The sequence below is a fragment of the Mustela lutreola genome, chromosome 4 (genome assembly GCF_030435805.1).
Source record: "Mustela lutreola isolate mMusLut2 chromosome 4, mMusLut2.pri, whole genome shotgun sequence".
Classification (NCBI taxonomy): domain Eukaryota; kingdom Metazoa; phylum Chordata; class Mammalia; order Carnivora; family Mustelidae; genus Mustela; species Mustela lutreola.
This window is the reverse complement of record NC_081293.1, coordinates 75619301-75641955: the sequence shown is the minus strand read 5'-3', so window position 1 is coordinate 75641955 and position 22655 is coordinate 75619301. Positions and strand designations below refer to the sequence as shown.

The following is a 22655-nucleotide window of genomic DNA, read 5'->3' as shown; positions in this document are numbered from 1 at the left end:
TTGAGTGAAATGTCCAATTTGACAGTAATGTGTATAGACTCAGATAATGACCAGACAATTTTCAGGAATTAAGGGTGACTTTGTGTAGCCCCTTTTCAATAGCGGCTTCACACCTCGATGACACAGTGCTCAGGAGCCTTGCCAGATGAGTAGGGAATGTTACCTGTGGCAGGTATAGGAACCTCAGGATATTTGGGGGACCTCAAGAAGAGGAATCCACCCAAGTTGACAGGTATTGCAGTCAAGTCTGATGGGAGTATTGCGCTTCGCTTTGGCCTGGACACACTACTGAAAGTTCACTCTAGAGATTCCTCATGAGAAGTTCCAGCACAGCAGGGTTCCAAAATCTGTATGGAACAGTCCATCACTATGCCTGCCAGGCTTAGAATAGATGCTAAGAAACCAAGTGTGCTTGCGGCTGCCTCCTTGCATCTAAGAAACCGTCCCAAATCTGTTAAACTGAAAGCCATCACCCATGTGGACTGGCACCCGCTGCCACCACCGCCAGGCGTTTATGTGCCTCACAATGGGTCCCATGAAGCTCTGAATCTGTTTAGTTGATAATCAGGTTTGGGAACCTCTTTGTAGGGTGGCAGTGTTTTCAGATTGGGAAAATCCTATCAGAACTATACCCAAAATCATCCCAGAATCCTCTAGAAGCTGGTTGTTGGAGGGCTTGCCCTTTAGGTCAGTAGCATAGTCTCTGGTTAGGAGTGAAGCAACTTCAATCTCCAAGGTATAGGTTACATTCATATTGTGTGGTAATTAGTTGTTGGTTTCTTATTTCTTTTTTTGAGTTCCAGGGTCCATGAGAGGCATGTCTTAGAAAGGAAGACCAGAGGCTCATTTCAGCCAAATAGAGTTCTGAGGAAAGAAAGAAAGCAAGACTAACAGAGTCACTCACATAGAGTAGAAAAGACATTGAGGAGGTAGAGTATATGCATATCTCCAATGGGAGTTCCGTGTCATTGAAGTTACAGGGTAGAGGAATGAGAATGCATGTCAAAGGTGAATGAAGATTCAAGGAGAAGTAAGCAACCCTAGGACGGTCATGCAAAATGCAGTTGAAATAGGGTTTATGCAGATCTTCTGTTTGGTTTATGGGAGCAGCAGAAACTTTATTTAGACTCCTGTCACTAGTTGCACATGGTGATTGACCTCTGGGCCATTTCCTGGCCCACATCCTCCTGCTTGGGTCTGGCAAAGATATCGTGGAACTCCCAGTAGCCAGCTGACCGTGCATGTATCATTTGAAGGTCTGCCAGCAGCAATGCTAAATCTTTAAATTTCGGGATTCTGTGGTTTTGGCCTCTTTGAGTTTGTGCTCTCTGCTGGAAGGGAGGGGCATGCTTTCAGTTTTGTGTGACATTGTGTCTTCCCAAGTGCGGTTCCTGAGACCTCAACTAAAAGCTCTCCCTGTTTTTACAGGTGGTGCTTCGAAACTAAGGTGACTGGACCTCGTTGGCAGCATCCAACACGTCTGGCCTCTGTCTCTTCAGTGCAGATTCAAGTGCAAAATATACAGGAATGTGACCTCTTTCATCTCCCTGGTGGATGTATATCACAGTTGTAAGTTGTCATGGTTCTGAACCTCCTGCCAGGGTTGAGGTTTAGGCCTTGACTGGGGTATCTTTTTTGCCAGCTTCTGTCTTTCTTCTGGAGGGAAAAATACCCCTTGTCGATTAACTTGGAGAGGTACCCTGAACCAGAATGTTTAGAGTTGGCTGCTTGTGGAAGATGACTTAGTTGCACATGTGGAGAAGGTTCTGCAAGTCCCTGCCCCACAAAATACTTCTGAGCTCCAGGTTGCCTCTGATAGCAGAATCCTGAGTTATTGCAACCTGACCTTGAATAGACATTCTCTCGACGATCAACAATCTGCCCACACTTGCTTCATTGTGCCATACATCTAGAGCAAAGAATCCCGGGCATCTTTACAAATGGATGTCTGAGTGGATTTCCGCACACGTGTTCTCTCTCTCTTTCTCTCTATCTCTATGTTTCTTTTTGTGGGCGGAGTGGGAGTTGCAGAGGATGAGAGAGACACTTCAACAGGATCCACATGCCTTCCATAGCCTGACACGGGCTCAATCCCATAACCCTGACGTCATTACTGGAGCCAAAGCCAAAAGTTGGTCCCTTAACTGAAAGAACCACGGAGGCATTCCTGGACAGTCTTTGTGTTTATGGAAGGGACCGTTAGAACCCCCTTCTGTTCTAAAATCTACCGAATCGGGGAGTATTTCCACATCTGCTGTGGTCATACACCCTCTCAGGCCCAGAGATATATAGCTGTACTTGGTGGTGGAGAAAAGCCCTGGGCTCCCATGTTCTCATAGTCAGGGAGGAAGCCCTCACTGCCTGATGCTGAACTGTCGAGGTTTTCCTGCCCTGATCCCAACAGGTCTTCCAGAAGAGCTTCTTTGTAAAAGATGAAATTAATTTGCCAGCCCCCGGTTGGCACAGTTGGGTAAGCATCTGCCCTTGGCTGAGGTAGGATACCTGAATGCTGGATATCAAGCCCTGTATTGAGCACCCTTCTCCATCTTCCTTGCTGAGCGACCCTGACTGTTTTTGTTTTGCACTCTCTCTAGCTCTGTCATTCTCCGATATGTGAAGTAAATAGAAATATTTCTAACCATGTAATTAATTTGTAAATCCTTTGCATTTTGTAAGGACAATATTAGTAGAATTAAGGACACATGAGAGGTAGATCACAAACCATGTGTTGAATCTTGTGGCAATTCATCCTTGCGCGATATACATACGTCGATAGGTTAAGGTTTTCTTGAACATACATCGAGGGTGCACTTGAGATGGCTTTGCTGGCAGGATGTGATTTTATTAAAGCACAGGGATACGACCCTTGGGTAGAAAGGGTTGCTTGCTAGGGTCGTGATGGGAGGCTGACTCTCTGGGATAGCATTGGGGGAGGTCAGGCAAAAGGGAGGTTTTGCAAGAACGTGGCAGGAGGACAGAGGACACCCAGGATACGGGAGGCTTTGCTCTTGTGAAGGGAAGGTGTTTTTTCCTGATAGGAAGGCATGAATTGAAAGATGGCGCGGAGCTTCCTGGAGGAATGTTACCTTCCTCCTCTCACAGGTCCTTCCCAAGGGACTGGAGGTTTGAAAAGAAGCTGTCCTACGGACATTTCCTTCGGCCTCAGGCTCCCTCAGTGTCATGGAGGGGAGGGAGATGTCAGGGCTTCAGGAAATGGCAGATCCGGGCCTCTGTCAGGTCGCTAGGCTCTCGTTAAATGAGCCTCTTCCTGCAGAATCAGGAGGACTTTTCAAAACCGAGGGAGACTCCGGTCTTGCCGGGTTTTGATCTCCATCTGTGGAGAATCTGTTTTTTCCTTTCCTCAGCTTGAGAGCAGTCAGAGCGCCTGAGGGATGTCCCCCGTATCTCAGGTTGGGGGGCAGTGTGGCGTGCCAGTGCCTGCTTGGTGCTCAGCTAGCCTTCTCCTCCTTCCTCGTGTGCCCCTGACCAGTGCAGAGCTTTGTGTGGTTAAGGTTGTTGAAGGAAGACAGTCTCATCTTCTGTAGCTTCTTCCTGCTGAATAGGGGCATAGAGCTGTCCCTCCGTGTGGGTCATTGCTGGTCAGGTGGCAGAGGCCCAGCTGGGGGAGGCCTCTTCTGTCAGAGTCGTAAAAGGAAGAGGTCGCTGAGTGCAGGGGAGAACTTGTGACTGGATCTTCCTGAGCGGAAAGGACCATTTGTCCTCTGGAAGTTACTGCAGTGAAGGGTTCCTGGCACCACCTGCAGAGACCGGGCATGGGGTGGGAAACAACACAACGGGGTTAGAAGAAGAAAGAGAAGGAGAATCCCCATGAAGAGTCCTCTGATAGTGGGTGAGACCCCTTCCCCAGGCCAGGAGTTGAGCCAGTCCTTAAGGAGAGGAATCCTTGGAAGTGGGGATTTGAGCAGTGGTGTCTGGTAGAAACCCAGAGTTCTCTTTGAGATCATGGGGAATGTATGCACAGCATTGTGTCTTTCGATGGGCACAGGCTCCACCTTGTGCAGCAGTTACCACCTCTGAAGCCTTTGTGTTCTGTAGAACTGCTTTATGCGTTGGGTTCATTCCCGTATTTCACTGAGAAATCCTGTTTGGGGTGACACGGTGGGCCTTGACTGTGTACTCAGTAAGGACTACCCCATGCCCCACGACATCCTCCATTCCCAAAGAGGGGCAACGATGGATGCCAGGTGGCCACGTCAGTGGAACAGAGCACCCGTGCACCATTGCTTAAAATGGGGAAGGTGGGCTGGGTCGGTGAGGGTTTTCATGATGTGCCCATGCATTTGGCCCAGGCCAAATGTCTGGCAGCCTCTGGAGCTTGGGGAAGCCATGGGCCCAGGTTAGAGCTTCATGGCCATTGCGTCCAGCTAGGGGCCCTTATCGAATCCCCAGTCTCCTTAAACCGCAGTCAGGCTTTCAAGGGCTCCTTGGGTTGGGAGGAACGTGCAAGCATTTCAGGCCCATATCGGGTTGGCGGGTTCTGGCTTGGGAAGAAGAGCCTTTTCTGTCAATTGCTTCATGGGCGACAAGGATGAGGAAGGCCTGTCAGATTCTGGATAAATTCTTGTATGATTTGTTGCCAATGAGAACCAACAGGTGGGCACTAGGATCTCTGCTTTGGAGGCAGACATGTTTGCTGACAGGCTTTGGCCTCAGCAGTCTGAGTTCGACTGATGACAGCACTCCTGGTTCTTCTTACCGCCTTTCCCTGAAACTGTTGCCGTTGCTAAAGCACCTGTCCTCCACGTTTTCGTAGGGGCCTCTGCAGTGTGGTGGACTTCAGAACCTTTCCAGAGTTAGGAGCCATGGGTGTAGAGCAGTCGGGTCCAGGCCTAAGGATCACTGGGTTTCCAGTTGTGCTGGTTTCGGGTGTTAGTTCAGGCATATCTGGAAGTGTAAGGTGGTACTTGGTAATATCATGGGCCTGCTGTCATGGTTTGGTGGCCTTTGTTCTCTGGGACACTCTGGAGCTGATGCCAGGTCCTTACAGTCAGGGGTTATCCCTGTATGAATTTTCCCATGAGGGCAATTGGATGCTTAGCTAAAGCCTTTGTTTTCCAGTGTACCTGAATAGGGGTGGCTTCTTGGATCACTGGGACTGGGAGGGAAGAAACCATTGCAAGAAACCCTTTTGACTGGAGGTCCCGCTGGGAGATCCTCGTTAGTAGGAATCGCCGGTGAATGGGAGAAAACTTGTCCGGGAGATAAGGGCACCCCAAGTGCACCCTCCACTCCAGGTGGAGAGCGAGGTCCTTCATTGTCCCCATAAGTCCCCAGAGAACTCTGTGGAGTGGTGTGTGTTCTCTGGCTTTGAGGGAAAGAATTCCTCATCCCAGCCCCATCCAGCTGGTCAAGGTGCTCGTTGAGTTCCACAATCATGGAGGAATCAATCGCATGGTCCAGTTGCTAAATGAACCTTGAGCCCATGGGGTCCCGGTGTTATGCCCGCAGAATAAGGAGCAAGGGGACTGCCCACCCACGAGCTAATGTGGCCATGTTTCTGAGGGTGACCTCAAGTTGTCTAGCTTAGTTAAGCGACATATTTGGAAAGGCCACCAGAGTTAGACGGGAACATGCACAAAGGTGGGTTCTTGAAACCGACTTTTCCTCTTCAAAAGAACACTCCTTTCCAGAGACAGCCAACTCAGGGCTCATGTCCTTGGAAAGCACCCTGGGATCGACTCGAGGGGCAGCAACCCTACCCCTGCTGGATTACCCGAGGGTGTTGCCCCGGAACCGCCCCTGTCTCTTCCACGCACAGGACCATGACCAATGCTGGGCTCAACACTGGCAGCGGCCCCACAAAATGGGCCCCGCTCAGCCTGTGTGTTTGGCAGAAGCAAGAGGTGTAGCGAGGAGAGGCTGTCCCTCATCTGAGCTCTGACTCGGGAGCACCCAGACACCACGCCAGAGGAACTGGGGCCCCATGACAGAATTTCCTCGGGGAAAACTTGGGCCTCAGGGATGGCAATGCTAGACACCTAGGACGTACCGAAATGGGACCTAACATTCCTTCGGAAGCACGTTAAAAGCATGGCGCATTTGACTCTGGTTGAGCCCTCCAAGTCAAAGGGTCTCAAGAAGCATTTCCTGAGCCCTGAATGAATAGTCGACAAGATTATTCTGAAACTCACATTTTGTTAGCTGCTGTTGTATTTGTTGTGTATGTAATAACGTGCGGCTGGAGCTTTGACAATTCTCTAGGGCCTTCATTGCTCAGTTAACTCATTTGTGCAATGGAAGAGGGAAGAGGCTGTACTAGCTAGCCACCAAGGCCCTTTCCTGACTATAACATTGCCTAGGTCCCCAGTTATTATTTATTATGTATTCATTTGTTATTTGTTACGTATAAGCATGACAGTATCCTGAAAGCATCGAAGGCTGTGTGACGGTGGAAGGTCTGGGACAAATTTAAGAAGAGCGAGGTGAGCTGGAGCTGAGAGGGTGGGCACGCAGGCTACACAGGAAATGTCACCCCTTTGGAGAGTTTGTGAGGGCATGGTCGGGATGAAAGGCTCACCAGCCATAGCGAAGGAAATTCTGTCATCACCCCTCCCTGAATACCCACTCCTCCCATCATTTTCCATTCCCCATTTGCCATTGTTGATGGCGTCTAGAAAGATGCAGAGGTTCCTGCTCTCCTGGCCTTATAGACGTACAGGATGGTAGTGCAGGCACGAGGTTATCTGCTTTGGCCTTATTTGAAAAATGAAAAAAAAAAAAAAACTTGAGTCTGAGAAGGTGACTGACCAAGATCATGCAGTTTGTTGGTGGCAGAACCATGGTTAAAAGTCAGGTCTGCGAATTCCCAGGCCAGGGCTCATTTTGTAACTGTTAATAAAGGCAAAGATAGTTTCTTATTAAGACCTTTTGAAAGTTGTAAGAAACAAACATTAAACATTTATTTTTTATCTTGCCTTAAACACTGCATCTCTTTTTTCCAGAGGTTGCTTGGATTTTCTGACCTCAGGGGATTAATAGTGTTCACAGGAAAACAGATGAACAGCATGGCTTGAGATTTTTAATTTTTAATTTTTCCCACATCAGTTCTGAAAAAGCCATAGTGTTTCCTCCTTTAGGTTACTGGTAAATGTTAAACTCATCTACTCATGTTTTTAATTTTTCTCTGTCACAGAACCTAAATTGGTAATAAATCAATAAGAAACAAATGTTTACATTCACTCAGTGAAAAGTATCATGTCTAAGCTCAACATCTATCTGAGCCACACATGGACACGTAAGTATCTTGTATGTGGAGCTGTGTAGGCAGGTAAATCCAGGAACTGCAAGGCAGGCCAAGTCTCTTCTAACTTCCTTCTTCCTTCCTTCTTCCTCAGCTGTCCCTCCTCCACTAAGAGCAGAAAATGAACACATCCCAGGTGATCTTTTTGTTTGTTTATTTCCACTTTGTTTCAAAATGAGTATTCTAAAATTTGAAAGGAATCATATTTTTAAAACAAAAAAATAGAGGGCTCCTGGGGGCTCAGTGGGTGAAAGCCCCTGCCTTTGGCTCAGGTCATGATCCCAGGGTCCTGGGATCGAGCTCCACATTGAGCTCTCTGCTCAGCAAGGGAGCCTGCTTCCCTCTCTCTCTGTGCCTGCCTCTCTGCCTACTTGTGATTTCTGTCTGTCAAATGAATAAATAAAATCTTAAAAAAAAACCCCGAAAAGATAGAAATAGGCAAGAATTACTTGAAGGGAAGTGTATCAAGTATATCAAGCAAATTCAAAGAACAGTTGGTAGAATGAGAAGCAGGACTCTTAATTTCACAGAGTTGTGCAAGTTGTAAAACTTCCTTTGATTTTTCTAATAACAACACTGAAATTGCCTATAATCATTTCTGATAGACACAGCATTGTAATAGAAGTGTATGGATGCTTTTCAGGGGACCGAACAATGAGGTCTGAGTGGACAGCCCTCTCATGGTCCTGCTTGATCCAGGAATAGGACTTTGAAGATCTGGTGGAATGGAGGGACCACACGTCCTCCAGATGACTCTCCCTAAGGGTTTGTGTCAGCTTGTTCACATCTCTAGCTTGAATAGCCGACTGTTCTGGCTTTGGTTTCTGCATTTCTCATTCATATTTCAACTTCATGAATGCATTCTTGCTTCTTCGACATTCACCTGAGCTCTGGAAAAGGCTACCAAATTGTAGTCAAATCCAGTTTCTGGCTTTAGTCTTACTTGACCATCCTGCAGCATAACCCTCAGTCTCTGTTGTCTCTGACACTTGCCTGCTAGCTTTCCTTTCTTAACTCTGATACATCTCCTTACTGTTCCTCACAAAGTTGTCTTTCCCTTTTGTCCCAGATGTTGCCTCTCCTTGGGTTTTTTGCCCAACCATCCTTGGCTCACTGCTTTTCTTCAGTCTGTGTTTTTTCCTGACTGGTCTTCTCTCTCTCTCTCTCTCTCTTTTTAATGAAATACTTCTGAATTAGTAATAACATGGTTAAAGGTTAAGTGATGTTCCCTCTAGGAAGGGTGACATTTTTCATCTCAACTGAGACACTTCCACTGAGAATGAAAGAGGTTCCATAAAGTTATGATGGTACAGCTGTCTATATTGGGACAGTACCAGAAAAACTGGAGTTATGGTCCTCTTGCTGTAGATATGTCTGTCTGTCTTGTTTGTCCTAGCAGTGCTGCTTTTTTCAGGTAAAAGATACTCTTGTATGCCCCCTACTGTTATTTAGAAGGGAATCCATCATCTTTAGGGCTTTCAGAACTTAGATGCAGCTGTATACCACTGGCATCCTGTTAAAATGCAGATGCTGATTTAGTAGATCTGGTGGGGACCCTGGGTTTTGCATTTCTAAAAAGCTCCCAGGTGAAGCTGACTCTGCTGCTCAGGGAGCCACACTTTGAGTAAGGAGTCTATACATGATTTTCTGTTCTTTCTTTGATTTTTTGTCACTTCTTAAAAGCCCGTCCAAGACATCTGTATCTAAACAAACATGGATTGTTTCTTTGTTATAACTGCACAGTAATTCAAGCATGGACGTTCCATAGTTCGTTAACTGGTTATTATTAGTTATGCACTATTTCAAACCTTTTGCTATTACAAACCATGTTCTAGTGAATGACCTTGTACATATAGGTTTTTTCTATCTGATAAATTCCTAGAAGTGTGCTGCCAATCAACGGGTGCATAGAATTGATAACTCGATCATTCAGGATTTTGGTATCATTTTGTGTCACTCCCATCGACACCACATCCATGCTTATTTGTCCACAGCTTCTCCCATAGAACATGTGGTTCAACTTCTGGAATTTTGGCAGTGGAAAGAGAAACGTGGTATTTTATGAAGTTTATCTCTGCAAGCTTCTTAACTATGAGTGAGGTTAAGTATTTTTTCATGTATCTGAAAGGTGTATTTACGTTTCTGTGAACCCTCTGTTCATATCTTTTGCCCATTTTGCTCTTAGGTTTGTGGCTTTTTTTGTTTTTCTTCTTCTTCAGTGTCTAGCTCTTTATAGATTAGGGATACTAGTGCTTGTCCATTTTATGGATTGCAAACTCTTATTTTATGGGATGTGATTTGTCTTTTGATAGTTGACCCTGGTGTTTTCTCTCCCATGCAGGTATTCTGTTTCAGAATGCCACCTTTCACTTAGTCATTTCTTTAGGCTCCCCTTGGCTGTGACAATTTCTCAGACTTCCCTGGTTTTTGATAACCTGTGCAGTTTTGAGGAGGACAGTTAGGTGTTTTGTAGAATGTCCGTCAACTGGGAATTGTCTGATGTTGTTTTTTTATTTTTCCTGTGGGTGTTCTGTTTTTGTTTTCTTTTTTTTTTTTTAATATAATTTTTTATTTTTTATACACATATATTTTTATCCCCAGGGGTACAGGTCTGTGAATCACCAGGTTTACACACTTCACAGCACTCACCAAAGCACATACCCTCCCCAATGTCCATAATCCCACCCATTCTCCCAAACCCCCTCCCCCCAGCAACCCTCAGTTTGTTTTTTGAGATTAAGAGTCACTTATGGTTTGTCTCCCTCCCAATCCCATCTTCTTTCATTTATTCTTCTCGTACCCACTTAAGCCCCCATGTTGCAACACCAGTTCCTCATATAAGGGAGATCATATGATAGTTGCCTTTCTCCGCCTGACTTATTTCGCTAAGCATGATACCCTCTAGTTGCCATGTTGTCGCAAATGGCAAGATTTCATTTCTTTTGATGGCTGCATAGTATTCCATTGTGTATATATACCACATCTTCTTGATCCATTCATCTGTTGATGGACATCTAGGTTCTTTCCAGAGTTTGGCTATTGTGGACATTGCTGCTATAAACATTCGAGTACACGTGCCCCTTTGGATCACTACGTTTGTATCTTTAGGGTAAATACCCAATAGTGCAGTTGCTGGGTCATAGGGCAGTTCTATTTTCAACATTTTGAGGAACCTCCATGCTGTTTTCCAGAGAGGTTGCACCAGCTTGCATTCCCACCAACAGTGTAGGAGGGTTCCCCTTTCTCCGCATCCTCGCCAGCATCTGTCATTTCCTGACTTGTTGATTTTAGCCATTCTGACTGGTGTGAGGTGATATCGCATTGTGGTTTTGATTTGTATTTCCCTGATGCCGAGTGATATGGAGCACTTTTTCATGTGTCTGTTGGCCATCTGGATGTCTTCTTTGCAGAAATGTCTGTTCATGTCCTCTGCCCATTTCTTGATTGGATTATTTATTCTTTGGGTGTTGAGTTTGCTAAGTTCTTTATAGATTCTGGACACTAGTCCTTTATCTGATATGTCGTTTGCAAATATCTTCTCCCATTCTGTCAGTTGTCTTTTGATTTTGTTAACTGTTTCCTTTGTTATGCCAAAGCTTTTGATCTTGATGAAATCCCAATAGTTCATTTTTGCCCTTGCTTCCCTTGCCTTTTGCGTTGTTCCTAGGAAGATGTTGCTGCGGCTGAGGTCGAAGAGGTTGCTGCCTGTGTTCTCCTCAAGGATTTTGATGGATTCCTTTCGCACATTGAGGTCCTTCATCCATTTTGAGTCTATTTTCATGTGTGGTGTAAGGAAATGGTCCAATTTCATTTTTCTGCATGTGGCTGTCCAATTTTCCCAGCACCATTTATTGAAGAGGCTGTCTTTTTTCCATTGGACATTCTTTCCTGCTTTGTCGAAGATTAGTTGACCATAGAGTTGAGAGTCTATTTCTGGGCTCTCTATTCTGTTCCATTGATCTATGGGTCTGTTTTTGTGCCAGTACCATGCTGTCTTGATGATGACAGCTTTGTAATAGAGCTTGAAGTCCGGGATTGTGATGCCACCAACGTTGGCTTTCTTTTTCAATATCCCTTTAGCTATTCGAGGTCTTTTGTGGTTCCATATAAATTTTAGAATTATTTGTTCCATTTCTTTGAAAAAGATGGATGGTACTTTGATAGGAATTGTATTAAATGTGTAGATTGCTTTAGGTAGCATAGACATTTTCACAATATTTATTCTTCCAATCCAGGAACATGGAACATTTTTCCATTTCTTTGTGTCTTCCTCAATTTCTTTCATGAGTACTTTATAGTTTTCTGAGTATAGATTCTGTGTCTCTTTGGTTAGGTTTATTCCTAGGTATCTTATGGTTTTGGGTGCAATTGTAAATGGGATTGACTCCTTAATTTCCCTTTCTTCTGTCTTGCTGTTGGTGTAGAGAAATGCAACTGATTTCTGTGCATTGATTTTATATCCTGACACTTTACTGAATTCCTGTATAAGTTCTAGCAGTTTTGGAGTGGAGTCTTTTGGGTTTTCCACATATAGTATCATATCATCTGCGAAGAGTGATAATTTGACTTCTTCTTTGCCGATTTGGATGCCTTTAATTTCCTTTTGTTGTCTTATTGCTGAGGCTAGGACCTCTAGTACTATGTTGAATAGCAGTGGTGATAATGGACATCCGTGCCGTGTTCCTGACCTTAGCGGAAAAGCTTTCAGTTTTTCTCCATTGAGAATGATATTTGCGGTGGGTTTTTCATAGATGGCTTTGATGATATTGAGGTATGTGCCCTCTATCCCTACACTTTGAAGAGTTTTGATCAGGAAGGGATGCTGTACTTTGTCAAATGCTTTTTCAGCATCTATTGAGAGTATCATATGGTTCTTGTTCTTACTTTTATTGATGTGTTGTATCACCTTGACTGATTTGCGGATGTTGAACCAACCTTGCAGCCCTGGAATAAATCCCACTTGGTCGTGGTGAATAATCTTTTTAATGTACTGTTGAATCCTATTGGCTAGTATTTTGTTGAGTATTTTCGCATCTGTGTTCATCAAGGATATCGGTCTATAGCTCTCTTTTTTGGTGGGATCCTTGTCTGGTTTTGGGATCAAGGTGATGCTGGCCTCATAAAATGAGTTTGGAAGTTTTCCTTCCATTTCTATTTTTTGGAACAGTTTCAGGAGAATAGGAATTAGTTCTTCTTTAAATGTTTGGTAGAATTCCCCCGGGAAGCCATCTGGCCCTGGGCTTTTGTTTGTTTGGAGATTTTTAATGACTGTTTCAATCTCCTTACTGGTTATGGGTCTGTTCAGGCTTTCTATTTCTTCCTGGTTCAGTTGTGGTAGTTTATATGTTTCTAGGAATGCATCCATTTCTTCCAGATTGTCAAATTTATTGCCGTAGAGTTGCTCATAGTATGTTCTTATAATAGTTTGTATTTCTTTGGTGTTATTTGTGATCTCTCCTCTTTCATTCATGATTTTATTTATTTGTGTCCTTTCTCTTTTCTTTTTGATAATTCGGGCCAGGGGTTTATCAATTATATTAATTCTTTCAAAGAACCAGCTCCTACTTTCGTTGATTTGTTCTATTGTTTTTTTGGTTTCTATTTCATTGATTTCTGCTCTGATCTTTATGATTTCTCTTCTCCTGCTAGGCTTAGGGTTTCTTTCTTGTTCTTTCTCCAGCTCCTTTAGGTGTAGGGTTAGATTGTGTACCTGAGACCTTTCTTGTTTCTTGAGAAATGCTTGTACCGCTATATATTTTCCTCTCAGGACTGCCTTTGTTGTGTCCCACAGATTTTGAACCGTTGTATTTTCATTATCATTTGTTTCCATGATTTTTTTCAATTCTTCTTTAATTTCCCGGTTGACCCATTCATTCTTTAGAAGGATGCTGTTTAGTCTCCATGTATTTTGGTTCTGTTCAAACTTCCTTTTGTGGTTGAGTTCTAGCTTTAGAGCATTGTGGTCTGAAAATATGCAGGGAATGATCCCAATTTTTTGATACCGGTTGAGTCCTGATTTAGGACCAAGGATGTGATCTATTCTGGAGAATGTTCCATGTGCACTAGAGAAGAATGTGTATTCTGTTGCTTTGGGATGAAATGTTCTGAATATATCTGTGATGTCCATCTGGTCCAGTGTGTCGTTTAAGGCCTTTATTTCCTTGCTGATCTTTTGCTTGGATGATCTGTCCATTTCAGAGAGGGGAGTGTTAAAGTCCCCTAATATTATTGTATTATTGTTGATGTGTTTCTTTGATTTTGTTATTAATTGGTTTATATAGTTGGCTGATCCCACGTTGGGGGCATAGATACTTAAAATTGTTAAATCTTCTTGTTGGACAGAACCTTTGAGTATGATATAGTGTCCTTCCTCATCTCTTATTATAGTCTTTGGCTTAAAATCTAATTGATCTGATATAAGGATTGCCACTCCTGCTTTCTTCTGATGTCCATTAGCATGGTAAATTCTTTTCCACCCCCTCACTTTAAATCTGGAGGTGTCTTCGGGCTTAAAATGTGTTTCTTGGAGGCAACATATAGATGGGTTTTGTTTTTTTATCCATTCTGATACCCTGTGTCTTTTGACAGGGGCATTTAGCCCATTAACATTCAGGGTAACTATTTAGAGATATGAATTTAGTGGCATTGTTTTGCCTGTAAGGTGACTGTTACTGTACATGGTCTCTGTTCCTTTCTGATCTACCACTTGTAGGCTCTCTCTTTGCTTAGAGGGCCCCTTTCAAGATTTCCTGTAGAGCTGGTTTGGTGTTTGCAAATTCTTTCAGTTGTTGTTTGTCCTGGAAGCTTTTAATCTCTCCTTCTATTTTCAATGATAGCCTAGCTGGATATAGTATTCTGGGCTGCATGTTTTTCTCATTTAGTGCTCTGAAAATATCATGCCAGCTCTTTCTGGCCTGCCAGGTCTCTGTGGATAAGTCAGCTGCCAATCTAATATTTTTACCATTGTATGTTACAGACTTCTTTTCCCGGGCTGCTTTCAGGATTTTCTCTTCGTCATTGAGACTTGTAAATTTTACTATTAGGTGATGGGGTGTGGGCCTATTCTTATTGATTTTGAGGGGCATTCTCTGAACCTCCTGAATTTTGATGCTCCTTCCCTTTGCCATATTGGGGAAATTCTCCCCAATAATTCTCTCCAGTATACCTTCTGCTCCCCTGTCTCTTTCTTCTTCTTCTGGAATCCCAATTATTCTAATGTTATTTCGTCTTATGGTGTCACTTACCTCTCGAATTCTCCCCTCGTGGTCCAGTAGCTGTTTGTCCCTCTTTTGCTCAGCTTCTTTATTCTCTGTCATTTGGTCTTCTATATCGCTAATTCTTTCTTCTGCCTCATTTATCCTAGCAGTGAGAGCCTCCATTTTTGATTGCACCTCATTAATAGCTTTTTTGATTTCAACTTGGTTAGATTTTAGTTCTTTTATTTCTCCAGAAAGGGCTTTTATATCTCCCGAGAGGGTTTCTCTAATATCTTCCATGCCTTTTTCGAGCCCGGCTAGAACCTTGAGAATTGCCATTCTGAACTCTAGGTCTGACATATTACCAATGTCTGTATTGATTAGGTCCTTAGCCTTCGGTACTGCCTCTTGTTCGTTTTTTTGTGTTGAATTTTTCCGTCTTGTCATTTTGTCCTGAGAAGAGTATATGAAGGGGCAAGTAAAATACTAAAAGGGTGGCAACAACCCCAGGAAAGTATGCTTTAACCAAATTAGAAGAGATCCCAAATCGTGACGGTGGAGAAAGGGGATAAAAAGAGGTTCAAAAAGGAAGAAAGGAAAAAAAAAAAAAAAAAAGAGAAAAGAGAAAAAAAAAAAAAAAGAAAGTAAAGAATTAAAAAAAAACACCTAAGAAAAATATAAAAAAGAAAAAATATATATATTAGATAAACTAGTAAAAAATCATTAAAAAAGAAAAAGGTAACAGTTAACAAAAAAATTTTACCCGAAGGCGAGAAAAAAAACAAAATATGAAAAAGAAAAAAATTAAATTAACCGCAAGACTAAAAAAAAATCACAGGGAAAAAGCCATGAGTTCTGTGCTTTGCTTTCTCCTCCTCTAGAATTCTGCTGCTCTCCTTGGTATTGAAACCGCAGTCCTTGGTAGGTGAACTTGGTCTCAGCTAGATTTCTTGTTGCTCTTCTGGGGGAGGGGCCTGTTGTAGTGATTCTCAAGTGTCTTTGCCCCAGGCGGAATTGCACCGCCCTTACCTGGGGCCGGGGTGAGTAATCCGATGGGTTTGCTTTCAGGAGCTTTTGTTCCCTGAGCGTTTTCCGTAGAGTTCCCGAGGACGGGAATACAAATGGCGGCCTCCTGGTCTCCGGCCCGGAGGAGCCGAGAGCCCAGGGCCGCACTCCTCAGTGCGCGCTCAGAGAACCGCGCCCAGTTACTCCCGTCTGCCTGACCTCCGGCCGCGCTCCGAGCTCACCGAGCCTGCGACCGGTTCAAGGTAACACGGAGCTGTGAGCTTACTGTCGGCTCTGTCTCTGTAGCCGGCTTTCCCGTTCCAATACCCGCAAGCTCTGCGACACTCAGACACCCCCGATCCTTCTGTGACCCTGCGGGACCTGAGGCCACGCTGACCCCGTGTGGGCTTTGCCCCGGGTAGCCTCTGGAGCGATGTCCCTCAGCGGAACAGACTTTTAAAAGTCCTGATTTTGTGCACGGTTGCTCCGCCGCTTGCCGGGAGCCGGCCCCTCCTCCCGGGGTCTATCTTCCCGTCCCTTTGGATTCACTTCTCCGCCCGTCCTACCTTTCAGAAAGTGGTTGTTTTTCTGTTTCCAGAATTGCTGTTCTTCTTCTCTTCGATCTCCAATGGATTTTCAGGTGTTTGCAATCTTTAGATAAGCTATCTAGCTGATCTCTGGCTAGCTGAAGTAGTCTCAGGCTGCTACTTCTCCGCCATCTTGACTCCTCCCCCTGCTGTTGTTTTCATGATTAGACTGAGGTTATGGGTTTCTTGGAGGAAGACCACAGAGATAAAATGTCCTTTGGTCTTATCATATCAAGGGTTAGTGCTCTGGACATGACTTATTACTTTGTTTTCTCTGTCCTCATACTGTACTCCTTGGAAGGAAGTGGGCAATTACACTATACCACTTACACTATACCTCCTTCCTGTTGGAGTAGCTACATGATTATGTACATAAATTATCAGGAATTCTGCATAGGAGATTTTTCTGTTCTCTCCTATTTACTAATCCATTTATATCAGCACGAATTCGTGCCTAGTTATTTTATATTTTGGTTCTAGTACAATGATACCTTGTTCCTGTTGTTGCTCAAGTTGTTCCAGGTTTGTTAGTAAAAGCATCTTCTAGTGGCACCTGGGTGGCTGAGTTGGTTGAGTGTCTGACTCTTGATTTCGGCTCAGGTCATGATCTCAGGGTCTTGCGATCCATCCCCAGGTTGGGCTCTCTGCTGAGTGTGGGGACTGCTTGAAATTCTCTCTCTCAGGGTGCCTGGGTGGCTCAGTGGGTGAAAACCTCTGCCTTCAGCTCAGGTCGTGGTCCCGGGGTCGTGGGATCGAGCCCCACATCGGCCTCTCAGCTCAGCAGGGAGCCTGCTTCCCCCTCTCTCTCTGCCTGCCTCTCTTCCTACTTGTGATCTCTGTCTGTCAAATAAATAAATAAATAAATAGAAATTCTCTCTCTCCCTGTGCTCCTCCCTGCTGCTTATGCTTTCTCTCCTTTTCTACTTTCTCAAAAACAAGTAAATACATTTTTTAAAAAGCACCTTCTGTCGCTTCCTGTGTCTATTGACATACCCGGTTATTGTTTGAATATTTCTACCTTACTCTGTGGCAGTAGATTTTCCAGGTGCATCTTATGTCTTTCCTGCCCTGGAATTAGCCATTTTTCCCCCTAAGTAGTTCTGGCTCTTTTCATTGGAGCATAGTATGAGAAACCAAGATTGGGGGACTAGGTGTGTCTGTTGTGACTGTTAAATCATTGCTCCAAGACCCTCTCAGCTAACTGAACAGGGAATATGTGTATACTCACTCATGTATATACAGGTGTCTATAAATATTTTAATATGTAACCATCTGTATGTATAGTAAGCTAAGTATTCACACTGTTGTCTCCTCTTGTAAGCATTACCAGACAGAACATTCTAACCTTCTAACCTTCTCCCCTTGCTTGTCTGTAATCTCCTGCACTAACAGTGAGAATCCAGCTAACATCAGGATTTCATTTATTTGATAGTTCAATTCTAGAATACACATACATGATTTCAGAGTTGCATACATGATTTCAGAGTGGTTAACCCATGGATGCTTGATTCTCCCAGTTTGGGACCATTTGAATTAAGGTGCTAGAAATATTCACATGTAGGTTTTAAAACACAAGTTTTCAAAAACATAGGATGTGAAATTGCTGTGTTTGTTATGTATGTATGTATGTATGTATGTATGTATGTTTAGCTTCGCAAGAAATTGCCAAACTATTTCTACAAAGTTGCTGTATCAGTTTTTGTTCCTACCAACTATGAATGAGAATCTTATTGTTCTGATTCTGGACCTGAAATTGGCACTGTCATTATTTTTGATGTAACCATTCCAATACCTGTGTCATGTTGTCTGCATATTCCCACTGAGGTGATGTGGAGCATCTATCTGTTTGTGTATTTATTTGCTATCCTTATATCTTTGGTGAAGAGTTTGTTCAAATCTTTTACATATTTGTCATTTGGTAATTTCTTTTCTTATTATTGAATCATTAAGAGCTCTTTTGTGATGTTGGACACAAAGCCTTTATTAGATACCTGTGTTCCAAATATTTTCTCCCTGTCTGTGCCTTATCCTTTCATTTTCTTAAAAATGTCTTTCACAGAGCAGAAGACTTTATTTTTAATAATATCCAACACATGAGGGCGCCTGGGTGGCTCAGTGGGTTAAAGCCTCTGCCTTTGGCTCAGGTCATGATCCCAGGGTCCTGGGATCAAGCCCCGCATAGGGCTCTCTGCTCAGCGGGGAGCCTGCTTCCCTTCCTCTCTCTCTGCCTGCTTGTAATCTCTGTCTGTCAAATAAAATAAATAAAATCTTTAAAAAAAAATAATATCCAACACATGCTTTTCCCTGTGGAATATGCTTTTGCTGTTGAATCTAAAAACCCATCCCCCAAACCAGTGTCCTAGAGATTTTTCTCCTGTATTTTTACATTTAGATCTCTGATTCATTTTTAGTTAATACTTGTGTAAGGTCTGTATCTAGTTTCATTTCTTTTGCATGAGTGTTCGGTTGTTCGAGCACCATTTGTTGAAAGACTATCTTTTCTCCTTTTATTCCTTTTGTGCCTTTGTCAAAAAATGTTTGACTTTATTTTGGTAGATCTATTCCTGGTCCTTGTAATCTGTTCTGTTGATCTGTGTGTCTCCCTCAGCACTAACACACTGTCTTGGTGGCTAGTAGCTTTATAGTAAGTCTCAAGACCAGGTGAGGTGAATTCTCATTTTTCTTCCACATTGTGTTGGCTATTCTATTTTTTTTAAACTTTTTTTAAAGATGTTATTTATTTGTCAGAGAGAGAGAACAAACAGGGGATGTCACAGGCAGAGAGGGCAGAGGGAGAAGCAGGCTCCCCTCTGAGCAAGGAGCTTGACTCGGGACTTGATCCCAGGACTCTGGGATCATGACCTGAGCCACCCAGGTGTCCAGTGTGTTGGCTCTTCTAGATATTTGCCTTTCTGTGTAAACTTCAGAATCTTCTTGTCATTATCTGCAAAATAACTGTGAGGTTTTATTTGGATTTCATTGAATTTATCGATTAAGTTGGAAAGAATTGACCTCTTAGCCATATTGAGTCTTGCTACTGATGAATACGAACTCTCTCTCCATTTATTTAGATCTTTGATTTCTTCCATCAGTTTTGTCTTCCTGTGTATATGTATTGTGTTAGATTTTATACTTGAGTACCCTTTTTAGGGGTGTATTGTAAAGAGTATTTTTTTCATTTGAAAATTGGGAATTCAATTCTTTATTCAGATATAGGAAAATAGTTGACATTTTTACATTGACCTTGTATCCTATGATGTTTTGGTATTTCCTCATTACTTCCAATAGATTTTTTTTATAAGATACTTGAGATTTTCTACATAGACAATAATATTGACTTCAGATAGAGTTTTGTTTTTCCTTTTAAATGACACACCCTCATTGTCTCATGCCCTCTTTCCACGCACCTTCCCTCTGGTAATCACCAGTTTGTTCTCTATATTTGTGAGTCTCTTTTTTGGGGTCTCTTTTATGCTTTGTTTTGTTTCTTAAATTTCACATATGATTGAAATCCTAGGATATTTGTCTTTCTTTGACCTATTTCATTTAGTATTATACCCTCTAGATTTATCCGTGTTGTTGCAAATGTTAAGATTTCATTCTTTTCTCTGGCCAAGTACTAGTCTATTAGCTATCTATATAATCTCTATCTCTCTCTCTCTTTATATATCTATATATACACCACGTCATTTTATCCACTCATCTATTGACGGGCTCTTCCATATCTTGCCTACTGTAAATAGTGCTGCAATATAAACGTATCTTTTCAAATGTTTTCATTTTGTTTGAGTAAATACCCAGTAATGGAATTACTGGAACATATGACAGTTCTATTTTTAAATTTTTGAGGAACCCCCACATTGTTTTCCATAATGGCTGCACCAGTTTTCATCCCCACCATCAGTATACAAGGTTCCTATTTCTTCACATTATCACCAACTCTTGTTCTTTCTTGTTCTTTTTCTGCAGGCAGAGTCCCAGGCTGGCAGGAGAAGTGGGCGTGGTCGCTGGGACAGCCCTCCAAAATGGGTCAGGTGACCTTTCAAACTCTGGGGAGGTGAAGGGTTCCTAACATCACAGCAGCACGTGGGCCATACCGTAGGCGGATTTTTCTGGACCCATCAGACAGCCTGTGCAAGACGTGAGGATGAGTGAAATGTGCTGCCTGGAATGGAGGTTGTGTTGTCTTCTGGGGTTTCTGTCCCCAGGGGATGTTCAGGCCGGTGGGGTGGGGGCAAAGGGGCAGGTTATTTGGGGCCGATGTGCCTTGCTTCGGAAGCGAACCCTGTGTTTGAGCAGGAAGGCGGGGGCTGCAGTTGGATCTGGCACCTGGGCCCACGTTGGTTACCACGGTGGTTGGGTTGAGGGGAGCACAGGGCCGGCCGGCTGGAGTCTGTAGCCCCTCAACTGCCTTTCACGGCCTGTACCCAGGGCCCGGGGCACCTGGGGACAGCCAGAGTCCCAGGGCCCAGGCAGATGCTTATTGGAAAGGACTAGAGCCAGGGAGGGAGGCCCAGGGAGCCACAGCAGCCAGCCAGGTCGCTGGGGTGCTCAAGCCTGACACTCTGCTCTGTGCTTTATTGGAGGGTTGGCGTTTATCAGGGCAAAATGCGCACAGTGTGAACTCTGCCATAGTCACGACCCTGAAGTGGAAGGGTGTTGTGGAAGGGGAAGGTAGTCAGTCGTTGTTGGGTTTTTTTTTTTTTTTTTTCCTTGTTGAGTACCAGGGCCCATGAGAGGCATGTCTTAGCAAGGAAAGACCAGACGTCCTTTTCAGCCTCATGGAACTCCTGGCAGGCAATTGGCCAAGCATGCTTTAGGGGAAGGCCTTCCAGCAGCAATGCTAAGACTTTGACAGATGGCGGGGCCCTGTGGTTTTGGCCTCCTTGAGCCTGCACTCCCTGCTGGGACGGAGGGGCCTGCTTCCATCATGGGTGACTCTGTCTCTCCCCACGTGCGGGTCCTGAGACCTCGACTGAATGCTCTCCTTGTTTTTACAGGTGGCGCTTTGAGGCTCAGGGGACGTGGCCTACTGGGCAGCATCAAGAGCGTCTGGCTTCTGTCTCTTCAGTGCAGATGGAAGTGCAGCACGTCCAGGAGTGTGACCGCTGTCGTCTCGCTGGTGCACGTGCATCGCAGTGGTAAGTTGTCTTGGTTCTGATTCCTCGGTGTGAGGGTGTCATTGCTGGCTAGGGAAGAAGGGATAGCTGAGCCCATTCCTTTGCTCATCAGAACGGGAGGATTTTCTTGTGTGCGAATCCTTCCAGGTCCTTCCTGTGTTGGCTCCGTGAGGAATGGGATTCCCATATGGGATGTCCTCGGCATTCAGCCACAGCGATGATGCAGGGGGTCCCAGGGGTGCCTGCACCTTCGCTCCCATGTGAGGGATGAAGCACACTCTGAGATGGTAGCCCGAGCCTCAGGCCTGAGCCCCACCTGAAGCTTCTCCCACCAGGATACCGGGCTAGTGGCTCTCCCTGTGTGAGTTCTCTGGTGTTGGGAAAGGGCCCACTTCTGACTGAAGGCTCTGCCTCAGTGACGGGAGACAAGGGTTTGTACTGTGTGATTTCTGTGGCGCTGAGCAAGGTGGGCGCTCTGGGTACAGGTGGGGCCCCAATGATGACAGACACAGGTTTCTCTGCTCTGAGTTGTCTGGTGTCTCCAAATGTGAGAGCTGTATCGAACGGCTCTTCCACGTTGACCGCATTTGTCAGGGTTGCCGCCGCTGTGGATCCTCAGGTGCTGGCTAAGGGTGTGGCTGGCCTAAATGCTTTTCCCTGAAGATGAAATTCAGTTGGTTTCTGTCTGTGGGAATGTGCCCATGGCCTCGAAGAGATGTATGTTGCTGTGAGCTCTTGTGCAGCAATCCCAGCACATGGCATCTACCCCGTGTGAGTTCCTGGACATGAAGAAGAGCAGAGCTCTCTGAAACAAGGGTCCCCCACCTTCTTTCCATCGCTGAGGTGCGTCTCCAGTGGTCTTACTGTGTACAGAGGTGAGCACTGCCGTGGAGTTGTTCCCCCCATGTGTATCACGTCTCCGTTCCTCGGAAGGGTGAGTTCTCTCGTGTCTCCCGAGGTTAGAGCCCCGACTAAAGGCTCTCCCACACTGGGGAGATGGGTGTGCTGCGATCCAGGATGAACGAGCTCTGATGTCCCTGGCACCAGGGACCCATGGCTGAAGGCTCTTCCACATTGTCAGCAAATACAAGGCTTGTCTTCCCAGGACACAGCACACCGGGAGTGAGGTGAGGCACGAGAGACATCTCCGTGCTGTGCTCCAGCATTGCCCGGGTTCCTGTGCAGTGTGAACCCTGTGCTAATGGCCAGAGCACGAGGGGCTGTGGCAGGATCGCTCCCTCAAGTTTTTCCCTTTCCCTGACTCAAGGAACGCGTTCCAGCCCCTCCCTTCAGGAACGGTCGCTGCGTCTACCCCTGCAAGCCACTTGTAGTCGCGTGCCTTGTTCCTTCCGGAATTCAGATAGATCTTTCTACATGGTAGCCTCATACCACGTCAACTGCTGATTAAATTTTTGATGTTTCCGTTTCAAAGACTATATACCCGTGAGTCGTGCTGAAGCCAGTGACTTTTCCAGACACTCGGGCG

At 44.6% G+C, this 22655-nt stretch overlaps 1 protein-coding gene across 1 annotated transcript in view; it reads left to right on the top strand.

The window, feature by feature from the left end:
- Positions 1-22655, top strand: part of LOC131828978 (phosphatidylinositol 3,4,5-trisphosphate 3-phosphatase and dual-specificity protein phosphatase PTEN-like) — a 139356-nt gene that overhangs the window by 12484 nt on the left and 104217 nt on the right. The window contains 3 exon segments of the mRNA XM_059170280.1: positions 1429-1569; positions 20019-20083; positions 21050-21190. Of these exon segments, the coding sequence (XP_059026263.1) occupies positions 1555-1569; positions 20019-20083; positions 21050-21190 (221 nt within the window). The 5' untranslated portion in view covers positions 1429-1554.